Source organism: Heptranchias perlo, chromosome 10 (assembly GCF_035084215.1).
Source record: "Heptranchias perlo isolate sHepPer1 chromosome 10, sHepPer1.hap1, whole genome shotgun sequence".
NCBI classification, from domain to species: domain Eukaryota; kingdom Metazoa; phylum Chordata; class Chondrichthyes; order Hexanchiformes; family Hexanchidae; genus Heptranchias; species Heptranchias perlo.
The window spans coordinates 59,705,801-59,729,604 of NC_090334.1; the positions used below are offsets into that span (position 1 = coordinate 59,705,801).

Here is a 23,804-nt window from a genome sequence, read left to right on the forward strand (position 1 = left end):
TGTTGACGCAGGTAAGTGTGAGGATGTCTGTAATGGAGAGAGTGGCAGCCTCCATGGAGTGACCAGCACTGGTCTCAAATGAGTCTATGCAGGCCATGTTAACGGCCTTTGGATGCCAACATGTCTACCGCCTTAAACAGGCTGACAGATACCTTATTCGTGGTCTTACAACATGGCACAATTGTTCACCAAGCTACTGTCCAGCAGAATGGTGGGAATGATGTGGCGCTGGCCCGGGAGAGGGATGATGGCAAAAAGGGACATGGAAGTGGGAACTCCCCTCAAAGTGAATAAGGAAATGGCAGAGATGTTAAACAAATATTTTATATCTGTCTTCACAGTAGAAGACACAAAAAACATACCGGAAATAGTGGAGAACCAAGGGTCTAATGAGAGGGAGGAACTTAAAGCAATTACGATTAGTAAAGAAAATGTTTTAGAAAACTTAAGACTAAAAGGTGACAAATCCCCAACCTGATGACCTACATCCTAGGGTTCTAAAAGAGGTGGCTGCAGAGGTAGTGGATGCATTGGTTTTGATCTTCCAGAATTCCCTAAATACTATAACGGTCCCCATGGATTGGATGGTAGCAAATATAAACCTGCTATTCAAGAAAGAAGGGACAGAGAAAACAGGGAACCATAGGACAGTTAGCCTGCCATCAGTAGTAGGGAAAATGTTAGAATCTATTATTAAGGACGTAGTAACAGGGCACTTAGAAAATCATAATTTGATTAGGTAGAGTCAACATGTTTTATGAAAGGGAAATAGGAGCAGGAGTAGGCCATACGGCCCCTCGAGCCTGCTGTGCCATTCAATAAGGTCATAGTTGATTTTCTGTCATAGTTGACAAATCTGTCAGAGTTTTATGAGGGTGTAACTAACAGGGTAGATAAGGGAGAACCAGTGGATGTAGTATATTTGGATTTTCAAAAGGCATTCCATAAGGTGCCACACAAAAGATTGTTACACAAGATTTGGGCTCATGGGATTGGGGGTAATATATTAGCACGGGTTGAGGATTGGTTAATGGACAGAAAACAGAATGTAGAAAAGAACAGGTTATTTTCGGGTTGGCAGGCTGTAACTAGCAGGGTGCCGCAGGGATCGGTGTTTGGGCGTCAGCTATTTACAACCTATATTAATGACTTATTTGAAGGGACTGAGTGTAATGTATCCAAGTTTTCTGATGATACAAAGCTAGATGGGAAAGGAAGCTGTGAGGAGGATGCAAAGAGTCTGCAAAGGGATATCGACAGGTTAAGTGAGTGGACGAGAAGGTGACAAATGGAGTATCATGTGGGGAAATGTGAGGTTATTCAATTTAGTAGGAAAAGTAGAAAAACAGAATATTTTTTAAAATGGTGTGAAACTATTAAATGTTGGTGTTCAGAGGGATTTGGGCGTCCTTGTACACGAAACACAAAAAGTTAACATGCAGATACATCAGCAGTTACGAAGGCAAATGGTATGTTGGCCTTTATTGCAAGGGGGTTGGAGTACAAGAGTGAGTAAGTCTTGCTGCAATTGGACAGGGCTTTGGTGAGACCACCTGGAGTACTGTGTGCAATTTGGTCTCTTTACCTATACTTGCCTTAGAGGCAGTGCAACAAAGGTTCCCTAGATTGATTCCGGGATGAGAGGGTTGTCCTATGAGGAGAGATTGAGTAGAATGGGCCTGTACTCTCTGGAGTTTAGAAGAATGAGAGGTGATCTCATTGAAACATATAAGATTCTAAAAGGGCTTGACAGGATAGATGCTGAGAGGATGTTTCCCCTGGCTGGAGAGTATAGAACGAGGGGACATAGTCTCAGGATAAGAGGTTGGCCATTTAGGACTGAGATGAGGAGGAATTTCTTCATTCAGAGATTTGTGAATATTTGGAATTCTCTACCCCAGAGGGCTGTGGATGCTCAGTTGTTGAGTATATTTAAGACTGAGATTGATCGATTTTTGGAGTCTAAGTGAATCAAGAGATACGGGGATTGGGCGCGAAAGTGGAGTTGAGGTTGAAAATCAACTATGACCTTATTGAATGGCACAGCAGGCTCGAGGGGCCGTATGGCCTACTCCTGCTCCTATTTCTTGTGGTCTGATGTTCTCATGTTAAAGCGCTCCCACATCTCACCGGTTGCTCTCCACTCAAACAGTACCCGAAATGCTGCTTCCTCTCCCGATGGCCGAGTCTGCCCCTACACAGCTGCTGGTGGAGCAGTCTTTGGTGAGGCCCTCGCAGGCTCCAAAATCCAGAGGTTGTAGACCAAGAGCACCTCAGCAGTTAGGGCATGTATCTGAGTAGCCTGTCTCTACCTCTTCTGAAGCCACATGGGCTGCACCACGTAGAAGCGGTAGAAAGCATAAGGTTAAGTAATTGTAGTTCACCAAAGGTATGCACAAGGATGTTAGAAAAAATGTTAGGTTGTTAATTGATTAACTTTCTTCTATTGGTACATTAAATTTATTGAGTATCACCACTTCCACATCTTGGCCATTGTTGTTTCCCGAGTGTGAAGTCGCTCTTTCATTTGCTTCATCGTGAATGCCAAGACATGACATGACCCATTGGCCGGGTGTGCATTGGGTGTATGCGTGGTTGAAGAACTGTTTTGCACAAATGGTGGGGGTGGGGGGAGGGGAGGGGTGGTGGTGGTGGCAGTGGTGATTGTTCCAGGTGGCCTGAGTATCTCAAATTCTCGCTATGAGAACCTGTTAGGGATGAGGGCATCACAGGCAGCAATGTGCGTGGCAGGTCTGGCGATGTGTCCCCCATCTTCATTTTACTCCTCTCCATCCTCATCCTCTTCTTCAATGTTGCCACCAGAAGAGGATGCTTGATGAGCACAGCAGTCGTCCTCCACCTGTAAAGCTCTCTGCTGCACTATGTTGTGCAGACGCAGCACACTATGATTATTCTGGACACCCTCGCTGGCGAGTACTGAAGGGCTCCCTCAGATCTATCCAGGCACCTGAAGTGCATCTTCAATAAGCCAATGGCTTTCTCAATGACACTCCTGGTTGTCATTGGCTCTGGTTGTACCGCTGTTGTGCCTCGTTGGTGAGATTTCTCACAGGTGTCATGAGCCATGTTTGTAGGGGGTATCCCTTGTCTTCAAGGAGCCAGCCCTTAAGTCTGTCTCCTGTCTGGAAGAGGTCTGGAATGTTGGACTGGCACAAGATGAAGGAATCTGGTGCACTCCAGCAGTAATCTCTTCTGGTGGTCGAATATCAGCTGTGCATTGATGGAGTAATAGCCCTTTCGGTTTATGAAGATTCCTGGCTCATGTGGTGTTCCTCGGATTGCCACGTGTGTGCAATCGATTGCACCCTGTACCCGTGGGAAGCCAGCCAGAGAGGTGAAATCCACTGCCTTTTCTTTTCTTGATATATATTAATGACTTGGGTGTACCGGGCACAATTTCAAAATTTGCAAAACTTGGATGGGTAGTGAACAGTGAGGAGGATAGTGATAGACTTCAAGAGGATATAGATAGGCTGGTGGCACGGGCGGACACTTGGCAGATGAAATTTAACGCAGAAAAATGCGAAGTGATACAATTCGATAGGAAGAATGAGGAGAGGCATTATAAACTTGAGGGTACAATTCTAAAAGGGGTACAGGAACAGAGAGATCTGGGGGTATATGTGCACAATTCGACAAAGGTGGCAGGGCAGATTGAGGAAGCAGTTAAAAAAGCATACGGGATCCTGGGCTTTATAAATAGAGGTATAGAGTAGAAAAGTAAGGAAGTCATGATGCACTTTTATAAAACACTGATTCGGCCACAACTGGAGTATTGTGTTCAGTTAATTTAGGAAAGATGTGAAGGCCTTAGAGAGGGTGCAGAAGAGATTTATTAGAATGATTCCAGGGATGAGGGACTTTAGTTACGTGGATAGACTGGAGAAGCTGGGGTTGTTCTGTTTGGAACAGAGAAGGTTGCGAGGAGATTTGACAGAGGTATTCAAAATCATGAAGGGCCTAGACAGAGTAGATAGAGAGAAACTGTTCCCATTGGCAGAAGGGTCAAGAACCAGAGGGCATAGATTTAAGGTGATTGGCAAAAGAACCAAACGGGACATGAGGAAAAACTTTTTTACACAGCGAGTGGTCAGGATCTGGAATGCACTGCCCGAGGGGGTGGTGGAGGCAGATTTAATCATGGTCTTCAAAAGGGAACTGGATAAATACTTGAAAGGAAAAAAATTTGCAGGGCTACAGGGATAGGGCAGGGGTGTGGGACTAGCTGGATTGCTCTTGCATAGAGCCAGCGCGGACTCGATGGGCCAAATGGCCTCCTTCCATGCTGTAACCTTTCTATGATTCTATGCCTGCTCATTCTGGCTAATGTCGTCGCGGGAGAAGTTCACATAGTCAGGACGATTGACACACTCTGGGGATGTCACCATTGGCGCCCTGGAAGGATCCGGAGGCGAAGAAATTGAGGGCAGTAGTGACTTTAACTTTTTTTTATTCGTTCACGGGATGTGGGTGTCGCTGGCAAGGCCAGCGTTTATTGCCCATCCCTAATTGCCCTTGAGAAGGTGGTGGTGAGCCACCTTCTTGAACCACTGCAGCCCGTGTGGTGAAGGTTCTCCCACAGTGTTGTTAGGAAGGGAGTTCCAGGATTTTGACCCAGCGACGATGAAGGAACGGTGACATATTTCTAAGTCGGGATGGTGTGTGACTTGGAGGGGAATGTGTGTTGTTCCCATGTGCCTGCTGCCCTTATCCTTCTAGGTGATAGAGGTCACGGGTTTGGGAGGTGCTGTTGAAGAAGCCTTGGGAAGTTGCTGCATTGAATCCTGTGGATGGTACACACTGCAACCACGTTGCGCCGGCGGTGAAGGGAGTGAATGTTTAGGGTACTGGATGGGGTGCCAGTCAAGCGGGCTGCTTTTGTCCTGGATGGTGTCGAGCTTCTTGAGTGTTCTTGGAGCTGCACTCATCCAGGCAAGTAGAGAGTATTCCATCGCACTCTTGACTTGTGCCTTGTGGATGGTGGAAAGGCTTTGGGGAGTCAGGAGGTGAGTGACTCACCGCAGAATACTCAGCCTCTGACCTGCTCTTGTAGCCACAGTATTTATGTGGCTGGTCCAGTTAAGTTTCTGGTCAATGGTGAACCCCAGGATGTTGATGGTGGAGGATTCGGCAATGGTAATGCCGGTGAATGTCAAGGGGAGGTGGTTAGACTCTCTCTTGTTGGAGATGATCATTGCCTGGCACTTGTCTGGTGCAAATGTTACTTGCCTCCTATCAGCCCAAGCCTGGATGTTGTCCAGGTCTTGCTGCATGCGGGCACAGACTGCTTCATTATCTGAGGGGCTGCGAATGGAACTGAACACTGTGCAATCATCAGCGAACATCCCCATTTCTGACCTTATGATGGAGGGAAGGTCATTGATGAAGCAGCTGAAGATGGTTAGGCCGAGGACATTGCCCTGAGGAACTCCTGCAGCAATGTCCTGGGGCTGAGATGATTGGCCTCCAACAACCACTACCATCTTCCATTGTGCTAGGTATGACTCCAGCCACTGGAGAGTTTTCCCCTTGATTCCCATTGACTTCAATTTTACTAGGGCTCCTTGGTGCCACACTTGGTCAAATGCTGCCTTGATGTCAAGGGCAGTCACTCTCACCTCACCTCTGGAATTCAGTTCTTTTGTCCATGTTTGGCACAAGGCTGTAATGAGGTCTGAAGCCGAGTGGTCCTGGCGGAACCCAAACTGAGCATCGGTGAGCAGGTTATTGGTGAGTAAGTGCCACTTGATAGCACTGTTGACGACACCTTCCATCACTTTGCTGATGATTGAGAGTAGACTGATGGGGCAGTAATTGGCCGGATTGGATTTGTCCTGCTTTTTGTGGACAGGACATACCTGGGCAATTTTCCACATTGTCTGGTAGATGCCAGTGTTGTAGCTGTACTGGAACAGTTTGGCTGGAGGCGCAGCTAGTTCTGGAGCACAAGTCTTCAGCACTACAGCCGGGATGTTGTCGGGGCCCATAGCCTTTGTTGTATCCAGTGCACTTAGCCATTTCTTGATATCAGTGGAGTGAGTCGAATTGGCTGAAGACTGGCTTCTGTGATGGTGGGTATATCAGGAGGAGGCCGAGATTGATCATCTACTCGGCACTTCTGGCACTGCAACAAGCAATGTGTGGCCACCAGGTTCAGCAAGGTGCAGCTCTTCTAAGGAGGCTGCAGATGTCTGTAACCACCTACCGACTCAATCTGAGCTTGCGTAGGCACTGCTCCACAGAGAGGTCCAGGAAGCTCAGACTTTGCCTGGTATCCACTAGTGCACAACACAGAGGTACGCAACAAGTGGGAAGTGCCTCCTGTAACATTGGCATCTCTGTTGGTTCCTTTTCTGCTGTTCTTCAGGTCCTTGTTGCGTACCTCTGTGTTGTGCACTAGTGGATCCCAACACAGCACGAGGCGGCTGCCGTGGATGTTCATTTTCCTCCTCCTCAGATGTCTTCTGGAATACATCCGTTGCGCCCCCATCCTGATCTTGTCAGTTTGAGAGGCTGCAAAGTCTTCCTCAAGCTCCCTCAGCACAGGAAGAGCGCTCCGCCTCAGCACAGAAAGAGCGCTCCGCCTCAGCACAGAAAGAGGGCCCCGCCTCAGCACCGGAAGAGGGCCCCGCCTCAGCACCGGAAGAGGGCCCCGCCTCAGCACCGGAAGAGGGCCCCGCCTCAGCACCGGAAGAGGGCCCCGCCTCAGCACCGGAAGAGGGCCCCGCCTCAGCACCGGAAGAGGGCCCCGCCTCAGCACCGGAAGAGGGCCCCGCCTCAGCACCGGAAGAGGGCCCCGCCTCAGCACCGGAAGAGGGCCCCGCCTCAGCACCGGAAGAGGGCCCCGCCTCAGCACCGGAAGAGGGCCCCGCCTCAGCACCGGAAGAGGGCCCCGCCTCAGCACCGGAAGAGGGCCCCGCCTCAGCACCGGAAGAGGGCCCCGCCTCAGCACCGGAAGAGGGCCCCGCCTCAGCACCGGAAGAGGGCCCCGCCTCAGCACCGGAAGAGGGCCCCGCCTCAGCACCGGAAGAGGGCCCCGCCTCAGCACCGGAAGAGGGCCCCGCCTCAGCACCGGAAGAGGGCCCCGCCTCAGCACCGAAGAAACATGCTCAGCCAAACGTTTGCCTGAGAGAACTGAAAGACCAGCTGCAATGCTTGAGCTTGTATTGCAATGTGTCAATCACAGGTTTAAAGAGCCAAATCAACTTCTGCGTGAATCTCGCTTCCTTTTCACTGGTGAGTTTGAGAAGCCATGGGAAACCCGTGTAGGTAAGGTTAAATTTGTTTCAGGTTCTGAATCAACAAAAAATTACCTGCCTTAAGTATCTGAAGTAGGTAAATTGCCTCTTTAATGATCCACCCACCGGCATTAAAATGGGATGTGACTTCTGGGTTTCGGATTCGCGCGCATCTAAACACGACTGGGCTAAACCTGGAAGTGGGCACGTTGGTGCTGGGTCACGGTCCTGCTGAAGAAATCAACAATTTTTACTACCCACCTGCCCCCAGCCCACCTGTTCTTGGCGGTTAAAATTACCCCCATGCTTTCCATTTCCTATTTCCAATACCGTCAGTGGCTCTATCTCATAGATGTGCTGCCCTTCCTCCTTTTAGTCAATGGTTTGCTGTTATGGGCTGCCAGTCCTAGAAAAAGAAACCAAAAGGGTGAAATTACCTTCAGTTACTGTGATTTGAAGTAATAATCAAGTGTCAACGTGTGGCCAATATTAGGTGTACAAGCACATTCAACAAGCAATTAAATTACATATGAAGTTTTTTGTGAGGTGAATGCATGTAAAGAAGTGAGTGAAGGCTGGGGTCTAAAGGGTATTGTGCTGGCTCCTGGAAATTGATGGTAAGCTACTGAAGCACTTTAATATAGTGTGAGGGGAGGTCATTGTAAGTGGGCAAACATATTTAGTAGAGTGCGTGTTTAGAAGGTATGGCTGACATTTTATCTTGCCTGATCCAACCCTTTCTTCCTTTCCAAAGCTACAGTTAAATTCACTCTTAGCCTATATTTCCACGAAGTAAATAATCCTGACTCTCAGTCACTTTGCGTTATGAAACTCCACTAGCAAAAGCCCCAATTAGATACATTTTAATAGCAACCTTTTGCTTACACAATTTCAACAAGCTATCTATCTAATGTAATAAATGTCCTACAATTCCATGTGATCCAATTTTTTCTAAAGCCGTCTGCAATACTTTACTGAATGCTGTTCCATCTCCAATCAGAGATATTTGCAATGCCTGGAATTCCCTGTATTATTCAAACAAGGCTGAAACTGGAAATTATGGTTGGGTCAGCACTTGTCATACCCAGCGGGCAGAAGTGCCACCTTGCCACATTTCGAGAGGCATTCTTGACCCCCAGGAAAATTCAGGCTGTGATTGACTGGTTTGTGAGTGACTGTTAGTTCGTAATATTTCTTGGTTTGCTTTTTAGCCTGGAATGTGGTTTATTTGGCCATTTTCTAAGGAAGGATATACTTGCCTTAGAGGCGGTGCAACAAAGGTTCACCAGATTAATTCCTGGGATGAGAGGGTTGTCCTATGAAGGGAGGTTGAGTAGAACGGGTTCATATTCTCTGGAGTTTAGAAGAATGAGAGTTGATCTCATTGAAACGTATAAGATTATTAGGGGGCTCGACAGGGTAGATGCTGAGAGATTGTTTCCCCTGGCTAGAGAGTCGAGAACTAGGGGGCATAATCGCAGGATACGGGATCAGCCATTCATTACTGAAATGAGGAAGAATTTCTTCATGCAGAGGGTGGTGAATCTTTGGAATTCTGTATCCCAGAGGGCTGTGGATGCTGAGTTGTTGAGTATATCAAGGCTGAGATGGATAGATTTTTGGACTCCAAGGGATATGGGGATCAGGCGGGAAAGTAGAGTTGAGATTGAAGATCAGCCATGATCTGACTGAATGGCGGAGCAGGCTCGAGGGGCCGTAAGGCCTACTTCTGCTCCTATTTCTTATGTTCTTATGTTTTCACTTAACTTTTGCATTTTTGTATTGTTTGAATTTCTATTTTTCACCTCTTACCATTGAAGGGGGATTCAAACACGCTATGCTGGTGAATGGATATTCCTCTGGGAATTTTTTAAAAATTCGTTCATGGGATGTGGGCGTCGCTGGCTAGGCCAGCATTTATTGCCTATCCCTAATTGCCCTTGAGAAGGTGGTGGTGAACCGCCTTCTTGAACCGCTGCAGTCCGTGGTGTGAAGGTTCTCCCACAGTGCTGTTAGGTAGGGAGTTCCAGGATTTTGACCCAGCGATGATGAAGGAACGGCGATATATTTCCAAGTCGGGATGGTGTGTGACTTGGAGGGGAACGTGCAGGTGGTGTTGCTCCCATGTGCCTGCTGCCCTTGTCCTTCTAGGTGGTAGAGGTCGTGGGTTTGGGAGGTGCTGTCGAAGAAGCCTTGGCAAGTTGCTGCAGTGCATCCTGTGGATGGTACACACTGCAGCCACGGTGTGCCGGTGGTGAAGGGAGTGAATGTTTAGGGTGGTGGATGGGGTGGAAATCAAGCGGGCTGCTTTGTCCTGGATGGTGTCGAGCTTCTTGAGTGTTGTTGGAGCTGCACTCATCCAGGCAAGTGGAGAGTATTGCATCACACTCCTGACTTGTGCCTTGTAGATGGTGGAAAGGCTTTGGGGAGTCAGGGAGTCCTCTTTTCCCTCAGTGTGCTAGAGGATGAGGACATCAGTAGTAGGGAAAATGCTAGAATCTGTTATTAAGGGTATAGTAACAGGGCACTTAGAAAATCATAATATGATTAGGCAGAGTCAACACGGTTTTATGAGAGGGAAATCGTGTTGGACAAATCTATTAGAGTTTTTCAAGAGTGTAACTAGCCAAAGTGGATGTAGTATATTTGGATTTCCAAAAGATATTCGATAAGGTGCCACACAAGAGGTTGTTACACAAGATTAGGGCTCATCGTATTAGGGATAATATATTAGCGTGGATTGAGGATTGGTTAACGGACAGAAAACAGAAAGTAGGAATAAACGGGTCATTTTCGGGTTGTCAGGTTGTAACTAGTGGGGTGCGGCAGGGATGGGTACTTGGGCCTCAGCTATTTACAATCTATATTAATGACTTAGCTGAAGAGACCAAGTGTAATGTATCCAAGTTTGCTGACGATACAAATCTAGGTGGGAAAATAAGCTGTGAGGAGGATGCAAAGAGTCTGCAAAGGGATATCGACAGGTTGAGAGGGTAAGAAGGTGGCAGATGGATTATAATGTGGGGAAATGTGAGATATAAGAAACTATTAAGTGTTGGTGTTTAGGGGGATTTGGGTGGCCTTGTATACGAAACACAGAAAGTTAACATGCAGGTACAGCATGCAGTTATGAAGGCAAATGGTATGTTGGCCTTTATTGCAAGGAGGTTGGAGTACAAGAGTAAGGAAGTCTTGCTGCAATTTTACAGGGCTTTGGTGAGACCACACTTGGACTACTGTGTACAGTTTTGGTCTCCTTACCTAAGGAAGGATATACTTGCCTTGGAGGCAGTGCAACGAAGGTTCACTAGATTGATTCCTGGGATGAGAGGGTTGTGCTATGAGGAAAGATTGAGTAGAATGGGCCTATACTCTCTGAAGTTTAGAAGAATGAGGGGTGATCTCATTGAAACATATAAGATTCTGAGAGGACTTGACAGGGTAAATGCTGAGAGTCTCGAACTAGGGGGCAGTCTCAGGATTTAGGACAGAGATGAGGAGGAATTTCTTCACAGAGAGGCTCATGAATATTTGGAATTCTCTACCCCAGAGGGCTGTGGATGCTCAGTCGTTGAGTACATGAGACTGAGATCGATAGATTTTTGGACTCTAAGGGAATCAGGGGATATGGGGATCGGGCAGGAAAGTGGAGTTGAGGTTGAAGATCAGCCATGATCTAATTGAATAGTGGAGCAGGCTTGAGGGGCCGAATGGCCTATGCCTGCTCCTATTTCTTATATTCTTATGACAAATCCACAGCAATATTAACAGGAGGTCAGAAGCAGCCTGACCTCACCCACTCTTGCCCAAGGGTCTATAAACCTCACCACAGTTACTGGGGCATGTCTGAGGCACTTTTTTTCCTACTATACAACCTAAACATTTTATGCTGGACTGTGATGACTCAGCCCACGGTACAGAAAGTCACTACTGTCTGGAACTTCTATGCAACTAGCTCCTTTCAAGCTGCCTTGAGTGACATCTTCATCTTCAGGTGACTGATGCCTTGTTTGCTAAGACTAATAATGTTATCACTTTTCTGAAGGAAAGCAATCGGTAGCAGTTCTGCACTTTTTCCAGGTGACCATATTCCCAAGAATGCAGGGACTCATTGATGGAACTTGTGGTGCTATGGGCGTCTTTCAACAATGTTAAGACATTGATGAATGGCAAGGGTTTCCATTCATTAAATGTACAAGTTGCACGTGACTATCAGCACATCATGCATGTGGATGTGAGGTACCACAACTGACTTATCCCACGGTAGGCAGCAGTGCCACCATCGTTTGATTAAATATCAAGACTGGGGAACCAGGGATGCCCTCTTGAGTTATGGCTCATGACACCTGTCCAAAATCCACTAACAGTGGCTACAAGAAAATATAATCTACTGCATGCCTCACAGGGATACAAATAAAGCATGCCATAGATATGCTGAAGCAAATATTCCATTGCTTGGACAGACCTGGTGGTGTTCTATTATACAGCCCTGAAAGAGTATGCAAAATAATAGTGATGTGCTGTATGTTTAAGGATTATTAAATTGGATTTTACATTTCATCAGCATAAGTCCTATGTTTTTTTTCTGGACAGTGCATTGGTAAAAACTGATTCCTTCCTGAATTTGCCAAAGGAACTGTAAAATATTCTGTTGTTTTCTTGACTGAAAATTGGTAACAGTGATGTTTGTGTATCACATCTGTGATGTCAGCACACTGGCTGTGCTTGCTGTGCTGAGGTCATGTGATGCATATGCTTTCATCAGAAAAGAAATGGAGGCTTTAAAATTAGTCATTTTAAAAAAAAAAAGTTGATTGGGATTGTCTTTGTTCAAGTAGCTTGCTGAGTTGTGGCCCAACATGTGCAGCACATTTAGCAGCTGGAAGAAGTACAGTTGGCTGCTTAATTTTGTTCTGTTCACTGATGATGATGGACAGAAAATGCAGATCATGGAATAGAATCATAGAAATTTACAGCACAGGAGGCCATTCGGCCCATTATGTCTGTGCCAGCCGAAAAAGAGCCATTCAGCCTAATCCCACTTTCCAGCTCTTGGTCCGTGGCCTTGTAGGTTGCGGCACTTCAAATGCATAACCAAGTACTTTTTAAATGTGATGAGGGTTTCTGCCTCTACCACCCTTTCAGGCGGTGAGTTCCAGACCCCCACCACCCTCTGGGTGAAAAAAATTCTCCTCAACTCCCCTCTAATCTTTCTACCAATTACTTTAAATCTATGTCCCCTGGTTTTTGAGCTCTCTGCTAAGGGAAATAGTTTCTTCCTACCCACTCTATCTAGGCTTCTCATAATGTTATACACCACAATTAAATCTCCCCTCAGCCTCCTCTGTTCCAAAGAAAACAACCCCAGCACATCCAATCTTTTCTCATAGCTAAAATTCTCCAGCCCGGGCAATATCCTTGTAAATCTCCTCTGTACACTCTAGTGCAATCACATCTTTCCTGTAATGTAGTGACCAGAACTGTATGCAGTACTCAAGCTGCGGCCTAACTAGTGTTTTAAACAGTTCTAGCAAAACCTCCCTGTTCTTGTATTCCATGCCTCGGCTAATAAAGGAAAGTATCCCATATGCCTTCTTAACCACCTTATCGACCTGATCTGTGGACATGTGCTCCAATGTCCCTCTGTTCCTCTACACTTCTCTGCCACTTAATCAGTGGCAGATTATGTATTGAAGCACAAGGGGGATTTTGAAGTGAGCAAAACAAAACTAAAGGCAGTGGAAGATCATGGGGCGGAGTGCATGCTGCAAATTTTGTGCAGTTGATTGGATGCTTGTGCAGACTGCATAAAGGAGCACTGGATAACGAGGTTCCAATGAGATGAAACCACAAGCAAAAATGCTTTGGATGGAGTATTCACATGCTCATCAGGATTTAATCGTACGTGAATTCACCTTTGCCCTGTGTTCATTGAGCCAGGCAATAAGCCTTGCTGATGCCCCACTTGGTGATTTTGTAAGGATATTTTGTCCAGCAGCAAAAACTATGCCCAATGCCTCACCAGAAAATATTTGTGTAATATGGTTCTGAATGAAAAAAATTAAGGAAACCGTTGAAAATGGGTAACCAGCAATAGTCATTTTGTTTGTTCTTTGTTGTGAAGAAGTCTGTACGTGTGTTGTTTGATCTGGATTTTGTCACTGCCATAAATAGTCAGACAGTTGCTATGTGGGCGAGCACAGCTTTAAAACAGTACCACTGTACACAGCAAGGGGTAGTAGCTGTAAATTCAGATTTGGCTGTCTAATGTATAAAGTTTGTCTGCAAACCACATTTGCTTTGCATTTCATGTTCTGGTCATCTCTAGCAAGTTGCCACGTCATATGCAACGGACATTTCAGAAATGGCTACCATGAAGCAGTTCATCATTACTGCCGGTGCTATCTTCAATCATGTGAACAGAATAAGCATATTTTGTGATATTTGTGAAAAGACCAACATGGAATGCAGCCTGCCACCTGCTGTAATCCCCAAAGCATGGTTCTATTTGTGTTTAGCTGCCATGACTATTCAAAATGCATAAAGTGTTTTAATGTACATTTTAGATGAACTGGAGTTTGACAGCAGAAGAGCCTAGCCTTCAAAAACACTCGCAGATGCTCAAGAATCGAAACAAATCTTACGGACAAAACTGGAATTTATAATCAAAACTTCTGGGCCATTGTATGAAACATAAAAGCTACTGGAATGCTCTCCTTCCTCTGCAGACACAACGTTCACAAATACTGATCTTTATTGCATTCTGGCTATCAAAGTCTTGGCTGAACTTAGACATCAGAGCACAACTGCTCAAAATCCAGAACAAATTATGCTGGCAGCATACCCTAGTTATGCAAATGCCCTCATCTCTGACTTAGGCGCACTTATGCCAGCAGACTGGGGCCCTGGGAATTTCCAGGCCTCTTTCTTAAATATAAAAACTGTGGATATACTCTTTGAATTGACAATACTTCCTCTCCTCACAGTACTCCTTTCAAATCAGAATTACATTTTATGTGTTTGATATTTGTATTGTGTCCAGTTTTGCTTTTCCAGTCTCTTTACTGTAAAACATCATGATTGACAAGCAGTCAGTAGATTTGGTGAATTAAATATACAAATATAAATTTCTATAAGACTTTTGCAGTTTGGTGGTAAATAAATATAATTCGCACAAATAAAAAGTACTATATGAAATTTATTTTCTGTTGCCACTAACAAATTCAACACTTTAGGATACCAAGTGGCATTAGTGCCATATCAAGTAACTGCATAATAGAATTTTATTATACTTATGTAGTAACTGTGAAAAAAATTATATTTCCAGAGTTGCTATGTTGTCAGTCAATATATTGGCACTATTTGCCCAAGAGACACTCTGCCTATAAACTGAGGCTTTGCAGGAATGTTCCTCTATTTAAGTCACTAGCCTTGCACTTTCACAGAGTAGAATCAAACTGAATGAGCATGTTTTTTCTGTACAGCAGCTGGTAACAAATTTGCAATGTTTCTGTTTGTGTAAAGTCACAGAACTAACAATTCATGCCAGCTGGATATGCAATCAATACAACTGGTGAAATAACAGTACTTTAGCCTGAGACAGCTCCCAAATTTACGAGTTATTTCCTGCTTGGGGAATTTCAGCATAGCAGCCAGTCATCTCCAAGATAAGAGGCAGCTCAGATGACATAACAGCAACTGCTAAAATGACCTCTATATTAGCAACAATCATTGTCAAAAACAAAATAACAAGATTTTAAAATCATATTACAATTATTTCAATTAAATGACTACCCACACAAATGTTATAATGCTGTATGCAAAGCAGGAAAATAAATACTTTTTGATCTATCTACTATTAATCTGATTCAAAGGCTGTAAAGAATGCCCAGCTTTAAAAGAATTTGAAAAGACCCGACTGAGATGACCTCTGATCCTGTCCAAATGAGAAACCAAAACTGAATTCATCTTTGCTGTTTTCAAAATTATTTGAAGGTGGGTCAGAGTGGAAAGAAAATGTGAATGCCTGTTCATTTGATGGACTCTCCATCCCTACAAAAATCAAAATAACATTTTAAAAGACATTTTCCTGAACTATAACAATATTTAGACATGAGTGAATTACAAGGTAGATACAATCGAAAGGCATAAGGTTTGATTTTCTGTTTAGCTGCACCTGTTGCATAGATGAAGAATGGACGCTAGGGCATTGGAAAATTGGACAACAACAACAACAGAACTTGCATTCAGATAGCGCCTTTAACGTGGCAATATATCCTAAGTCGCTTCATTGGAGCATAATCAATATGGAACATTTCTTGTCCACAAAAAGCTGAACAAATCCAACCCAGCCAATTACAGTCCTATTTGCTGACTCTCAATCCTCAGCAAAATAATGGAAGGAGTCATCAACAGTGCTATCAAAAGGCATTTCACTACAAACATAAACACCAAAAACAAATCCAGGACAAAAAACAAATTTATCCAACAACTCAATTCCAGCTGTGTCTAACAGTTAACCAAAATAATTAAGAATCACTCTTGCGCTTGTCTTCTGTGCTCATTTGCCTATCCTAGTAATCCTACAAAGTTTTTGTTCAACAAGCATAGGACTCTTATTTAAATATTTTAGTTACCGTTTGACACAATGGGCCGAAGGGCCTCTATCCGTGCTGTATAACTCTATGAATACTTCCGGTGCACGGCCTGGACATCTAAGGAGGAGCCTGATCCAATATAGCATTTCTGGCACAGGATAGGCATATGCACACCAGCCGGCAAATTGGACACTTAGGCGTCCATTTTGCACCTGTCAAACAGTCACGGTGCCAACGAATTTCAAGGCCACTATCTTTTGGTTGAGATTAAAATGAGGTCCTGGATGCCCTTTCAGGTGGCTGTAAAAGACCCCTAAGCATTATTCGAAGAAAAGCAGAGAAATTCTCCTGGTATCCTGCTAACATTTATCCTTTAACCAACATCTCTAAAACAAATCATCTGGTTATTTATCTCATCGCAGCGTGCAGGGCATTGCTGTGTGCAAGCTGGCTGCGCGTTTCCCTGCATTACAACAGGGGCTACACTTCAAAAGTACTTCATTAGCTGTGAAGGGCTTTGGGACGTCCTGAGGTCATGAAAGGCACTATATAAAATGCAAGTTCTTTCTTTTACTAGAGTGGATTTTGGGGAGGCACCCATTCTCATTGGGTTTCTGCCTTGTTTTGGTGTGAATGAAATTTCTTCTGGAAATGGGACGGGAGTGTCCTACATCCACATTTTGTTGTGGACATAGGCAAATCAAATGATAATGATGGGATGATGTGATACATACCAATTCTCATCATTACTACTCCCATTGGACAACATGGAAAGAACGTCTGCATATATCAGGCCTGCTGTATACCCAGGATCAGATGATCCTAGTGAAAGTATTTTATTTTTAAAAGCCTAGCTTGGAGTGCTTTGGAATTTTTGTTGTTGGGGATCTGCTGTGGTCTATTTTAAACTGCCAGAGCAATGGAATCTTTGGTGACCTAATGGAGCAAAGGCATATCTGGCAGCATAGGATTAGACTGAGATTAACTCACCCCATATCCACCTGTGTGCATTTCTAGGCCCTTGTACAATGACATGAGGGCAGGGTTGTATCTGAGGAAACTTTGATTCATCAAGCCTTGGATGACCTGTGTCAGTTTTTAGACTAAAACTTTGAGCCCAGATCCAGTGCCTGAACAGCTCTGAAAGTGATAGTCAAATAATTACTGCCCTCAACTTTTATGCCATTGGCTCCTTCTAGGCTGCTACTGAGGACATGTGTAATATTAGCCAGGGTGCAGTCCATGTCTGCATTTGCCAGATGACAGATGTCCTTTTTAGGACAGCTGAGGATGTCACCAATTTTGGTATGACAACATGGCAACAACACGAAAGGGTGATACAGTTCTACAATATTGCTGACTTCCCCAAAGTTCAGGGGTATTAGCTGAGACCCCTGTTGCATTGCAGGCCACATTTATTAACTCACTGAATTCCTTTAACAGAATTCCTCAATGTCCAACTGGTATGGGATCAGCAACAAATATTTTTTCACGTGAATGCCTGCTTTCTGAGAGTTTTCAGCATGCCATTGTTATCCAGCAGTCCAGCGAGGGAAGACATGCAGATTTTCCTTTCTGCACTTTTCCCAGGTGATACTTAACACCCAGTCTGTAAAGACAAAAAGCTACCTCAGTGCTTCTATGAAGTGGGTGGTAGAGTGCTTCCATGGAGAAAGCAGAATCTCTCTATTACAAGTGAAGGAGTCCGTTCAAGTAGTTTTCATGGAAGTAATAATCAGATTGGGTCTGCTGAATATGGGTAAACCCAAGTGCCATTTAATTTTCCTGTGCTTTTTTTTTTAAGACTATAAATCTAAAAATTGTTAAACAAAAATAGTGTCCTAAAATTAATCAAAATGTATCATTTTTAATGTAAAATTAAAATATTTCCTGCTTTATACTAATACTGACTTTTTTGTTAAAATTATCAGTAGAAGGAATTTCACCCCCCATAGTTAGTGTTTGGAGTAAGAACTCATTTGGCAAGGTGCCAGAGTGACTATGATGAACTTACATCACATTCAAACTAGGGCATTGAAATTTGGCTCTTCAAATGTTAAGGCCCGATTTTAACCTGGAGCAGGAATTGGGCAGGTGGGAGCCGAGGCGAGCACCAAACCCCACTGTAACTTAAGAGAGTGAGGCCTGGGCAATTTTAACTCCCAGGCCTCGTCCACATGCTCTGGTTAGTTGGCCACTCAAAATAGATGGAAAGTGGCAGCTGGCCAGCGGGTAGAGCGTAATTTTGGGCAGCAGCAGGTTGCCAGCCAGGATGGAAGTTACAGGGAGGGGTTTTTGGGAGGGTCTTGAGTTCTGGAAGTGGAGTAGCCAGGGGAAGGGGAGGCCTAAACTTTTCTTGTGGGGTCTGAAGGAGAATGGTGCAGGCATCTGTCATCAGCCTATCTGTAGCCTACTGACTACAGATTGCCGGGATTGTAGGCTGGGATTTTCTGGGCCCAGTTTACGTACCAATATTTTTCTGTGGTGATTGAAGATTGCTTGTTATGTTGGATGAGTAACCCTTTTCAGGCTGAAAAAAAAAGTAACAGAAAGATGAGATTATAATCTCATACAGAATGCCATACAATTATATAGATTACAACACGAAACATGTCATTTGACCCAACAGGTCCACATTGGTGTATACCCTCCATGCAAGTAGTTGTCCTAGTCCCTTTTGCCATATCCCTTTAGTCCTTTCCCCTTCAACCACCTATCCAACCTATTCTTAAATGTTGACATGATCTCTACTTCACTAACTCCGGGAGTGCATTTCACAGCCTCGCGACCCTCTGTGTAAAAAAAAAAATATCCTGCTCTCTGCTGTAAACTTCTAAAGTTCTACATTTAATCTTACATCTATGTCCCCTCATTCTAGATCCCTCAATTGCTGAAAATAGTCTGTTTCTATTTACTGTTTCTCATCCCTTTTTAAACATCTCTATCAAAATCTCCTCTGTTCTAATGAAAACAGACCTAATTTTTCAAGCATTTCTAATTTTAAAATTGTTAATGTTAACTTTTTATTCCTAATTTATTACATTTCTTTATTTCTGGGGCACATATATTTTTCCTAAATAAGAAGGCAGCCAAGTGACCAGCTCCTACACCTCTTCCAATACTAAAAATGATCTCGGGGCCCTTGGTCTCTAACTGTTCCTCTTCCCTGCAAGGTAGCACCTGGCCTGCGCTCAGTACCTCCCGATGATGGCATAATCAAAATCAGGAAGCTTAGTACAAACTGTGTGATAACATCCCATGCACACCATTAGAACTTCATTAAAAATTTTAGACCTGTATGTTTTTGCAGTTAAAATTACATATTTTGTGTGGGGAAGAGAGAGAAATTGTTTCATTACATAACATTTTTATGGGATGTTCCTTATAAAAGATTTTTTAAAATATAATTATATTTGGTTTAGTAAAACAAACCTTTACCACATTGGGAGCAGATGATTGCTTTGTACGGTTCAGATATTAATCGTAAATCAAAGGTAACTTTCAGAGAAAAGCTAATTTAAAAAACAATTGCAAGTTGCAAAGAGTGAAATGAATGCGGTCTCTCAGAAACTTAATAAGATAGTGCTCAACATAGAAATCAAAATACCCAATTATTTTTTGTGGCGTAAGTTTTCAGAAAATTCCAGGCTGTTATCTTTACTTGTGGATCGACTGTTCTAGGTCAAATACAACATTTTGCACCAGTGATAATGCCATTATTGTTGCTCCAGTACAAAACTGCCATGAAAGTTTCTCTCAGAGACTGGGTAGTGCAGTTCTTCCATCTCTGGGACCTGGATCTGAATCCACCTGTGACTACTAGAATTTTTTTCTCTCTCTCTCTCTCAACGACTTGGATATGAATGTAAAAGGTATGATCAGTAAGTTCGCTGATGATACAAAAATTGGTAGGGTGGTAAATAGCGAGGAGGATAGCCTCAGTCTGCAGGACGATATAGATGGGTTGGTCAGATGGGCGGAACAGTGGCAAATGGAATTTAACCCGGAAAAGTGCGAGGTGATGCACTTTGGAGGGACTAACAAGGCAAGGGAATACACAATGAATGGGAAGACCCTAGGCAAGACAGAGGATCAGAGGGATCTTGGTGTGCAAGTTCACAGATCCCTGAAGGCGGCGGAACAGGTAGATAAGGTGGTAAAGAAGGCATATGGGATACTTGCCTTTATTAGCCGAGGCATAGAATATAAGAGCAAGGAGGTTATGATGGAGCTGTATAAAACACTGGTTAGGCCACAGCTGGAGTACTGTGTGCAGTTCTGGTCGCCGCACTACAGGAAGGATGTGATTGCTTTGGAGAGGGTGCAGAGGAGACTCACCAGGATGTTACCAGGGCTGGAGCGCTTCAGCTATGAAGAGAGACTGGGAAGATTGGGTTTGTTTTCCTTGGAGCAGAGGAGGCTGAGGGGGGACATGATTGAGGTGTACAAAATTATGAGGGGCATAGATAGGATGGATACTAAGGAGCTTTTTCCCTTCGTTGAGGGTTCTATAACAAGGGGGCATAGATTCAAGGTAAAAGGCGGGAGGTTTAGAGGGGATTTGAGAAAGAACTTTTTCACCCAGAGGGTGGTTGGAGTCTGGAACTCACTGCCTGAGAGGGTTGTGGAGGCAGGAACCCTCACAACATTCAAGAAGCATTTGGATGAGCACTTGAAATGCCATAGCATACAAGGCTACGGACCAAATACTGGAATATGGGATTAGATTAGACTGGGCTTGATGGCCGGCGTGGACACGATGGGCCGAAGGGCCTCTATCCGTGCTGTATAACTCTATGACTCTAAGATACTCTAGAATCGTGCAGGGTGATCATTCACATGCAAAACTATTTTTTTCCCTACTATAAATGATTAACAGGGACTTTCAATGTCCATAAATACTATAAACAAATACATGTGCATATTCATTTGTGCCAACTGGTTATAAAAGTTTACAACCACATTGGTTTTTACCGTTTTCTTGAAGAACAAACTTGAGAACTCAAACTGATTAGCAGACATCTGATTGTCAGTCACCTGAAATGCAGTGAAATAATTATTTTTAAACACATACTAATAATTTGATAATTAAAGTAGGAGGATAAGGTAGATTACTCGTTATTACTCGCAGTAAAATGTAGCTTATTCAACCTTGAAATTCAGAAGGAAAATGCCTGTCCCTTCAGGGGACTTTCTGGCTGGAATCCAACCAGCCTTCCTTTCAAACACTTTCTAAGAAGGCATTTCAGTTTAAGATGATATGCTGATTTAAAATGATCTAGGTCCCATTTCTTTTATGTCAACAAGTAATATAGGACACCTCCCTGAATGCTTACACAAAACATACTTTTTAGATTCTTTGAAGAATTCCATCATTCTATATACTTTGATACAAATATATGCATATTAGACTAATCCAAATGTCAAAAAAGTTGGATATATAAATGAAAGTGCACTTTTCACATATAGTAAAGTTGTGATCAAAGGGAAGGCTCTGAGGGAAACAACTCCATTTGTGACAGAGAATTTGCGCTCGGTGCAAAACTTTAAATCTTCTTAGTATGCACCTAGGTTCCGAGATATTCATAATAACGTTTTTGGCTAAAAGGAAGAAAACATGGCTTAGGTTAACATTTTCATCCAATGAACTGGATTGTAATATGACCAATCTTGAAACTGAGAGCAAAGAAACTGGATGTGATCACCAGACAGGCTAAAAGAGCTCAAAACAAATAAATCCCCAGGGATGGATGGAATTTATCCAAGAGTTCTGAGAAAGACCAGAGAGGAGATATGTGAGGCACTGACAATCATTATGATGAGGTAATAGTAGTCAGGAAACAGACTGGCATGGTGCCCATATTCAAAAAGGAGGACAAAACAGAACTTCGGACATGGGTTCAAGTCCCACTCTTGACCACCTAATCTAGGTTCGTGCTTCAGTGCTGTACTGAGGGAGTGCTACACTGTCGGAGATGCCACGTTTTGGTTGAGTCTGCCCTCTCAGATGCATATAAAGGATCACATGGCGCTATTCAAAGAAGAGCAGGGTAGTTCTCCCAGGTGTCCTGGCCAACATTTATCCCCAACCAACATCTAAAAAACAGATGATCTGGTCATTTATTTCATTGCAGGTGGAAATTGACTGTGCATTTCCTACATTACAACAGTGACTACGCTTGAAAAGTACTTCATTTGCTGTAAAGCACTTTGGGATGTCCTGAGGTTGTGAACGGTGCTAATTAAATGCAAATTCTTTCTTTCTTTCTATCCTGGCATGTTGAGTATGTTAATTTGGAGAGTACCTTTACTGCCCAGTATCTAGATAAATGATAGCATGAACATTGACCGTAACAATAAGATGGCTCATTGTGTATATGGGATAGTGTGATTTTGCAAATGCCGCCATGTACGTTTCTCCTATCTTTCAGAAAGTGAACTGAGACATAGCCAATCATGAACAAACAAACTGGTTTGTTTTATGTGAAGTATATGAATGAATTGAATACCATTTTCACAGAGATTTGCCTATTTTGTATCATTCCTTGTAACATCAAAATAACAGATTACATAACTTTTCTTTGTTACAGGCTAAACCTGCTTTACAAGTCAGAAATCCCTAAGTTGATCAGCACTTATCTAAAAAGCCAAGACCATACCATCACACTCAAACCTACTGCAGTTTGCCTTTGCCAGAGTGCAGGAAAGAAACAAAGATGAAGGCTGACTTCTGACCTCTCCCTGACCTTTGTATGTTGAGGACTTGCTTATCGAGTTGCCAACCAAACTTACTGCTTGAATGAGAAACCTCTCCCATTGGTGTGGGAACTACAGCAACTAAACTGCCTGTTCAATTATGCCCCCTGCTGGGCACCCCTGAATGAAAACCATTCCAACATTAAAGGCGCAAATATCTCTAGAAAGTGTTGGACGACTCCCTATTTTCTCAATCTAATCTGATATGCGAGAATACATAATTTTGATACAGTTGGGTACTCCAACTAATTTAACTAGTTTTGAAAGAGGTGGCTATAGAGATAGTGGATGCATTGGTTGTCATCTTCCAAAATTCTATAGATTCTGGAACGGTTCCTGCAGATTGGAGGGTAGCAAATGTAACCCCGATATTTAAGAAAGGAAGGAGAGAGAAAACAGACCCGTTAGCCTAACATCAGTAGTAGGGAAAATGCTAGAATCTATTATAAAGGATGTGATAACAGGACACTTAGAAAATAATAATAGGATTTAGCAGAGTCAACATGGATTTATGAAATGGAAATCATGTTTGACAAACCTATTGGAGTTCTTTGAGGATGTAACTAGTAGAATAGATAAGGGGGAATCAGTGGATGTGGTGTATTGGGATTTTCAGAAGGCTTTCGATAAGGTCCCACACAGGAGGTTGGTGAACAAAGTTAGAGCACATGGAATGGGGGGTAACATACTGGCATGGATTGAGAATTGGTTAACAGTCAGAAAACAGAGAGTAGGAATAAACGGGTCTTTTTCAGGTTGGCAAACTGTGACTAATGGGGTACAGCAGGGACCAGTGCTTGGGCCCCAGCTATTCACAATCTATATCAATGATTTGGATGAGGGGACCAAATGTAATATTTCCAAGTTTGCTGATGACACAAAACTAGGTGGGAATGTGAGTTGTGAGGAGGATGCAAAGAGGCTTCAAGGAGATATAGACAGGCTAAGTTACTGGGCAAGAACATGGCAGATGGAATATAATGTGGAAAAATGTGAAGTTATCCACTTTGGTAGGAAAGGCAGAAATGCAGAGTATTTTTTAAATAGTGAGAGATTGGGAAATGTTGGTGTTCAAAGGGACCTAGGTGTCCTTGTACATGAGTCACTGAAAGCTAACATGCGATTAGGAAGGCAAATGGTATGTTGGCCTTTATGACAAGAGAATTTAAGTACAGGAGTAAAGATGTCTTAC

General features: G+C 43.6%; 2 protein-coding genes across 2 annotated transcripts in view; one reads left to right on the forward strand and one right to left on the reverse strand.

Annotated features, from left to right (window-relative positions):
* ppm1aa (protein phosphatase, Mg2+/Mn2+ dependent, 1Aa) overlaps positions 1-22,665 on the forward strand; it is a 136,602-nt gene extending 113,937 nt beyond the window's left edge. The window contains exon 6 of the mRNA XM_067991896.1: positions 22,447-22,665. Within this exon, the coding sequence (XP_067847997.1) occupies positions 22,447-22,479 (33 nt within the window). The 3' untranslated portion in view covers positions 22,480-22,665. The remainder of the gene's footprint in view (positions 1-22,446) is intronic.
* LOC137326167 (protein SIX6OS1-like) lies at positions 14,482-20,890 on the reverse strand. The gene is made up of 3 exons (XM_067991042.1): positions 20,831-20,890; positions 18,326-18,386; positions 14,482-15,311 (listed from the first exon to the last, which is right to left on the reverse strand). The coding sequence occupies exons 1-3, from the start codon at positions 20,876-20,878 to the stop codon at positions 15,154-15,156; spliced, it is 267 nt and encodes an 88-aa protein (XP_067847143.1). The 5' UTR covers positions 20,879-20,890; the 3' UTR covers positions 14,482-15,153.
* Positions 22,666-23,804: the final 1,139 nt, after the last annotated feature.